Consider the following 4,851-nt stretch of genomic DNA (forward strand, 5'->3'; position numbering starts at 1 on the left):
TCGAACGCCCATGCTCTTCGGTTGGTCGCCCCGTTCGTTCTTGCGTTTTCCCTTGCCACTCCAGGTGGCGGGGCTCTGTGCCGACATCGACCTTGGGCTCCTGTCCCCCATCTTCCCGGAATCCTGCCTCCCGGGGGGAGAAGCCGCCGGCCATAAACAAGCGATAACGGTCTCGGTTTCGCCGCGTTACGCGACGGGCGGTATACTAGGCCAGCACGGTTAGGAGCTGAAAGTGTCCGTTGGCCCCACACGTCTGACGCGCCTCCGGTCCACTAGGCGGAGGATTGCGCAGCCACGTAGGGAGGAATTTCGGGGTGAGGGAAAAACCCTGACATCAGTTCTGAGCTTTCCTATTCGTTAAAACTGATGTCAGGCAGGAAGCTGTAACACAGTTCAAATTTGGCGTGTGGAAAGGGGCGCGGGATCGGGGTGAACTCGTGAAGAGACCCGCGCCCGAGGGCTTTTGTTGCTAGCTGCTCGTAGCTGTCAGGCGCTCGGTCGGGCCGAGCGCGGAGTAGCGGCCGTTGAGAGCTGGTGCAAGGCGCGCCAGTTCGACTGTTGGGACGTGGTGTCCCTCGCTTTGGCCGTACTGAATATTGTACCCATCTGTAAATAGCCTGTATAAAAGTTCATCGTTTCTCTCTGAATCGCTTCGCCTGGAAGTCACTTCATTGAGAAGCCCTTCAAGCGGTGCATCCAGTTGCTGGAAACCACCGGACCAACACCACCGGCACAACTTTACTGGCGCAGTCGACAGTACTGGTGCACTGCAGCGGCTCCCAGGAGAGGACGAAGTTCGGTATCCAAGGCGAGATACCGAGTGGACGACAGGCTAAGGGTACGAAGGTGCGAGGAGCATCGGGCGTGAAACGCCGAAGACAAGGCCTTCAGCGGCGGCAATTGGGAAATTGAAGCAGACACGACCTTCAGCGGACGCCAAGTGGCATCCCCGAGCAACGGCAGCAGCTAGCGGCTTCAATCGGCTCCTTAGGTGGTCGACTTCATTCTTGCCCGAAAAGAGGACACTGCGAGCAGCTCCGAGTGAGTTCCCTGGTTCCTTTTTCTTAACGGTCACTGTTTGACTACGGCGGGCGTAGTTAATGATAACCCGATTTGGGCATCTTAACCCTGACAAGGCATCCACAATGAACAGCGATAGTGACAGTGGTGACAGTGGGGACGGTGGTGACAAGGGCAGCAATGAGGTGTCGAGGCCACGGCGTAGCCAAAACATTGATAAAGAGCTGGAATTGTACGAAAAAAAGATAAAAGCCTTAGAGCTTGAAATGCAAATCATTCGTGCTCGAAGCCAGAATGCTGCGCCTTCCGAAGACGAACGGCTGAGACAGTACGCTAAGCTACTCGCCGGCGCGTTCCCCAAATTGCCTGCAGACGGTGAAGTGCCCGTCTGGTTCGAATCAGTGGAATGCTCGCTCAGGGCTTACAACGTTCCGAAGGAACACTGGGCGCAGCTTGTGTTCCCGGTGCTGGCCGAGCGGGTGACCTACTTATCGACTCGGTTCACCGCAGAACAGCACAGGGACTACGATAAGTTGAAGACGGTGGTCCTAGACGAATTAAAACTTTCAGCCGCAGAGTACCAAAGGCGGTTTTCAGGGGCCACCAAGAGGCGCGAAGAAACTTGGAAGGGTTTTGTCACACGCGTCCAGAGTTATTTAAATTTTTATTTAAAGTCTCGGGGCGTGTCGACTTTTGACGGACTTCTGAAGCTTCTGGTCGCCGACCAGCTCAAAGAGGGGCTATCAGAAGAAGCACGGAAATATGTCAAGCTGCGCGAGGGTGATAAATGGCTGAACGCGGATGATATAGCCGCATTGCTACAGACGTACGAGGAAGCCGCCGGGAAGGGAAGCGCACAGAGGAAAGCCGACAGCTTTAAGGGTTTTGATAACCGGTCAAAACCGAGGTCTGAGGCCCCACCTGCTCAGAAGCCTGGGGCAGAACGAGGAGACGTAAGGGCTGCAGTCAGGCCAGGAGGAGAAAAGAGAAAGGAATCGCGATCGGGTGGCTGCTTCCGATGCGGAAGCTGGCGGCACGTTGTTGCGAACTGCCCATTTGATCGTGAGAACCCAGCTGACAAACGAGAGCGTCCGCCGCACGAGGATAAGCTAACGGCACGCGTGTCCACCCATGCCTCGGAGACCACGCGTCCAACTCTCAGGGACGTTAAAATCAGCTGTCGGGAGGCAGTTTTCAGCGCCATTGTGGACACCGGCGCAGATATCACCGTAGTGCGCGAAAGCCTTGTACCTGAAGAGTTTGTATCCCCACATGGGACAATCGATCTCATCTCCGCCTTCGGAGAAAAAGTAGAGGCGAAGCTGGCAGTTGTTCCTTTGAAGCTGTATCGTGGTGCTTCCTTAATTGAAAATGTGGATGATGCAACACCGGTGACGTGTGCGCTCACCGACAAGCTCACGCACGCCGATTGCCTAATCTCGGCAGACGCATGGGAACAGCTGCACGACACGCGCAAATCGGACAGCGAGGGTCTCGTGCAGGCGGTTGGAACTCTGTCGCCGCCGGGTGAAGACAGACCGGATGAATCAGGGCCAGACGCGGGTGCCGAGTTAGTTTTGACGTTCGAGGACGAAATCCTGCCCGAGCAGACCCTTGACAGAAATGAAGGAGAGCAATCACAGACGGATAGCACGGCTGAGCTTGGCGGAGCACAGAAGTTTCGGGTTGAGCAGCGTGAGGACGAGACACTGCGTGAGGCCTGGCAGAACGCTAAGCAGGGAAAGGCGGGCATGTCAGTCGTAGACGGAGTTTTGTATCATAAATACCAGGTGCTAGGCCAGGGGGTACAGCAGCTAGTGCTGCCAAGATTATGGCGCGAGGCCGCACTAAGCCTAGCGCATGAGTCCTATTGGGGGGGACACCTGGGCTTTCGCAAGACTAAAGCTCGCCTCAAGTACAGTTTCTACTGGCCGGGCATGGAGTCGGATATTCGCAATCACTGTGACAGCTGCCATGGCTGTCAAGTGCGTTCAGACCGCCGGCGAACTGACAGGGTACCGATAACGCCTCTCACTCGCCCGAAGTTCCCTTTCCAGAAAGTGAACATAGATGTCATAGGTCCGATCGAGCCATCGTCTGGCCGAGGACATAGATACGCGCTTTGCATAATAGATCTGTGCACGCGTTGGCCAGAAGTAGTCTGCCTTAGGTCTTTGTCCGCCAGGGCAACCTGCGATGCGCTGCTTTCGGTGTTTAGCCGGACGGGTGTTCCCGAGGTAGTGTGCTCAGACTGCGGCACCAATTTTACAGCCGCACTTACGAAGGAATTTCTTGGAAGGCTCGGCTGTACCCCACGCTTTTCCGCCCCAAATCATCCGGAAAGCAATGGGTCGGTGGAGAGGTGGAACAGAGTCTTTAAGACCATGTTCTCACACGTAATTGAAAAGGAACCGAAAAACTGGGACAAGTTCATCCCTTTTCTTCTTTGGGCCTATCGAGAGGTGCCGCACGACACCACTGGCGTGTCGCCCTTCCGAATGCTTTACGGCCGAGACCCAGTAGGACCACTAGGTATCCTAAAGCAAAGCTGGGCGGGAGATATTGAAGTACCCGGGGAACTGGCGAGCGCCCCGGCCGAGTACCTGAAGAAACTGAAAGCACAGCTCGAGATCGCGGCCGACACCGCAGAGCTAACGACTAGAAAACAGCAGGAGGCGTACTCGTCACACTACAACAAGCATGCAATGGTGAAAATCTTTCACGAAGGCGAGGCGGTCGTCGTCTTCGACGAAAAGAGGCCAGGGAAAATGTACCCAAAGTGGCTGGGGCCGGGGGTGGTGACAAAAAGGTACCGCGAGCACTCGTACTACGTACAGATGAGTGACGGTCGCCGCATGCTAGTACATGCAAATAAGCTACGCCCCTACGTCGGCAAGGTGGGTTCGGTGAGCGTCATATTTCATGACGATTGCGACTTCGGAGAAGTCGAATACACCCCGCGCGCACAGAACCTCCTGGAGGACTGTGTAGTTCTTAAGCCTGATAGAACAAGCCACTTAGACAGGGATGCCGCGGCGCTGGTGCACGCCACGTTCGAGCAGCACCAGGCATTGTTTCGGAACGAACCATCTATCGCACGCGTGGGCGAGCACAGCATAAAACTCGCGGAGGGGGCAAATCCAAAGCGAGGGCACCCTTATAGGATCCCAGAGGCTTTAAAAGACGAAGTAACGAGGCAGATTGATGAACTCCTCGAACAAGGCCTCATCTACCCATGCAAAAGCCCTTTTGCACACCCGATCGTGTGTGTTCCGAAAAAGGGCGGGTCGGTACGTCTTTGCATAGACTATCGAGCGCTGAATGCGGTGACCGAGACGGACGCATTTCCTATGGGTTGCCCCCAGGAGCTGATCATGCGAGTCGGAGTCGCGAGGTTCATAACCCTTCTGGACCTCAGGCGCGGCTATTGGCAGGTGCCGCTCGCTGAGGATCCTCAGCTTCCGACCGCCTTCATCTCGCACCTAGGTCAATTTGCCTGGCGGGTGATGCCTTTCGGTCTTAAGAACGCGGCGGCTACCTTCCAAAGGAACATGAACCAGTTACTAGCCGGGCAGGAAGAATACGCTTGCGCCTATCTAGACGATATCGCCGTGTTCAGCCCATCGCTCGAATCGCACATCCGTCATCTGCACCGTGTGTTTTCCACTTTGGAGGAGGTGGGCCTGCATGCTAGCTGGGAAAAGTGCCAAATAGCGCTGCCCTCAATCCGCTACCTGGGGCATGTTGTCGGTTCAGGCCAGCATAGCCCAGCCAAGGAGAAAATTGAGGCTATTGAAGGCATTCAAGTCCCTAAGACCAAGAAAGAATTGA

At 55.6% G+C, this 4,851-nt stretch overlaps 1 protein-coding gene across 1 annotated transcript; it reads left to right on the forward strand.

Moving 5' to 3' along the window:
* Positions 1–1,145: 1,145 nt before the first annotated feature.
* LOC149355856 (uncharacterized) lies at positions 1,146–4,851 on the forward strand. Its single transcript, XM_089576207.1, has 3 exons — positions 1,146–3,005; positions 3,429–4,088; positions 4,777–4,851. The coding sequence occupies exons 1-3, from the start codon at positions 1,146–1,148 to the stop codon at positions 4,849–4,851; spliced, it is 2,595 nt and encodes an 864-aa protein (XP_089432333.1).

This window comes from Amblyomma mixtum, chromosome 3 (genome assembly GCF_055824585.1).
Source record: "Amblyomma mixtum isolate Tamu chromosome 3, ASM5582458v1, whole genome shotgun sequence".
Classification (NCBI taxonomy): Eukaryota; Metazoa; Arthropoda; class Arachnida; order Ixodida; family Ixodidae; genus Amblyomma; species Amblyomma mixtum.